Here is a 1122-nt window from a genome sequence, read left to right on the forward strand (position 1 = left end):
GGCTGCGAGGGGGAGGGCAGGAAGGGAGGAGCGGGCAGGGAACGGCTTCAGGGTTTCAAACTTGTTCCCTCTCGGTTCTCCAGCCTCCCACCCAGCAGCGCAGCCATGGCCGAGGGCCAGAAACGAGGGGGCTTCAAGAAGTTCAGTAAGTGTGCGCGGCCCGGGACGGGTGGGTGATGGGGCTGCTCACCTGGGCAGCCCGGCAGAGAGCCAGGATGCGTGAGAGTGAGTGTGAGCTCACACAGCTCCTGGGTCACCAGCACCCGGGGACCTCTGGAGGTGAGATGGGCTCTGGGCTCGTTAGGAAGCGAGAGGCTTTGGGGGTTTTCATCCCCACAGCTGGGGAAGAGCCTGGGTGCTGTTGGCTCACGAGCTGGGTGCTGGGACTGGGACCAGTCTGCCCCCGCCCAGCCCTGCACTGGGTGCTGGGATGCACCCAGAGGGGATGCACAAGGCCGTTTGGGGGGTCCTCACTGCACAAATCACATCTCTCAGAGTGCACAGCTGGGGGCACAAGCTGGTGCCAGGGGTGGCCAGGACCCCCACACAAGGGTGCTCCCACAGCACAGGGATGGGGGGAACACGGAGGAGACAGGGAGGGGGCCTGGGAGCAGATTCCCATCGGCTGCTCTGGGAGGAAGCGCTCAGTGCCTGGTGGGAGTGAGCTCTGCTCTTTCTCACAGACCTCGGGTTTCCCCCAGAGCCCCGGGGGGGTGGCTGCAGTGGCCTTCACCCCGCTTCCCAGCGCTGGGCTGCCTGAGCCGCTGCTCCCTGCATTCCTGCCGCGATGCCGGCGCCAGAGGGGGGCCAGTCCCTCTGCTCCTCTGGGACCCATCTACTGGCCAAACCCACGGGCCTCATCCCAGATGGGATTTTTCCTTTGTGGTGGAAAGTGGGGAGATGGGGAAAATCCCACTGCCTTTCCCACCCCGCAGCAGCCCCGAGGTTGCCCAGCAGCAGGGGATGCTCAGACCCCAGGGAGATGTTTAAACCCAAAGAAGTTTTGCCTTTATCTACATCCAGCCTGTGAGGTTTCAGCCACTCAGGAGGGCTTTAGGGCTGCTGCAGCCCCTTGCACAGCCCCTTTGCCCCGTCTGGCTGCAGGGACACCCTGGCAGGAGG

At 64.3% G+C, this 1122-nt stretch overlaps 2 protein-coding genes across 2 annotated transcripts in view; one reads left to right on the top strand and one right to left on the bottom strand.

Moving 5' to 3' along the window:
* CDK9 (cyclin-dependent kinase 9) overlaps window positions 1-107 on the bottom strand; it is a 7137-nt gene extending 7030 nt beyond the window's left edge. Inside the window, exon 1 of the mRNA XM_010000679.1 lies at window positions 85-107. Within this exon, the coding sequence (XP_009998981.1) occupies window positions 85-107 (23 nt within the window). The remainder of the gene's footprint in view (window positions 1-84) is intronic.
* The window catches only part of SH2D3C (SH2 domain containing 3C), a 24105-nt gene continuing 23088 nt past the window's right edge, over window positions 106-1122 (top strand). The window contains 1 exon segment of the mRNA XM_010000566.1: window positions 106-145. Within this exon segment, the coding sequence (XP_009998868.1) occupies window positions 106-145 (40 nt within the window).

This window comes from Chaetura pelagica, unplaced genomic scaffold (genome assembly GCF_000747805.2).
Source record: "Chaetura pelagica isolate M959 unplaced genomic scaffold, ChaPel_1.0 scaffold591, whole genome shotgun sequence".
Classification (NCBI taxonomy): Eukaryota; Metazoa; Chordata; class Aves; order Apodiformes; family Apodidae; genus Chaetura; species Chaetura pelagica.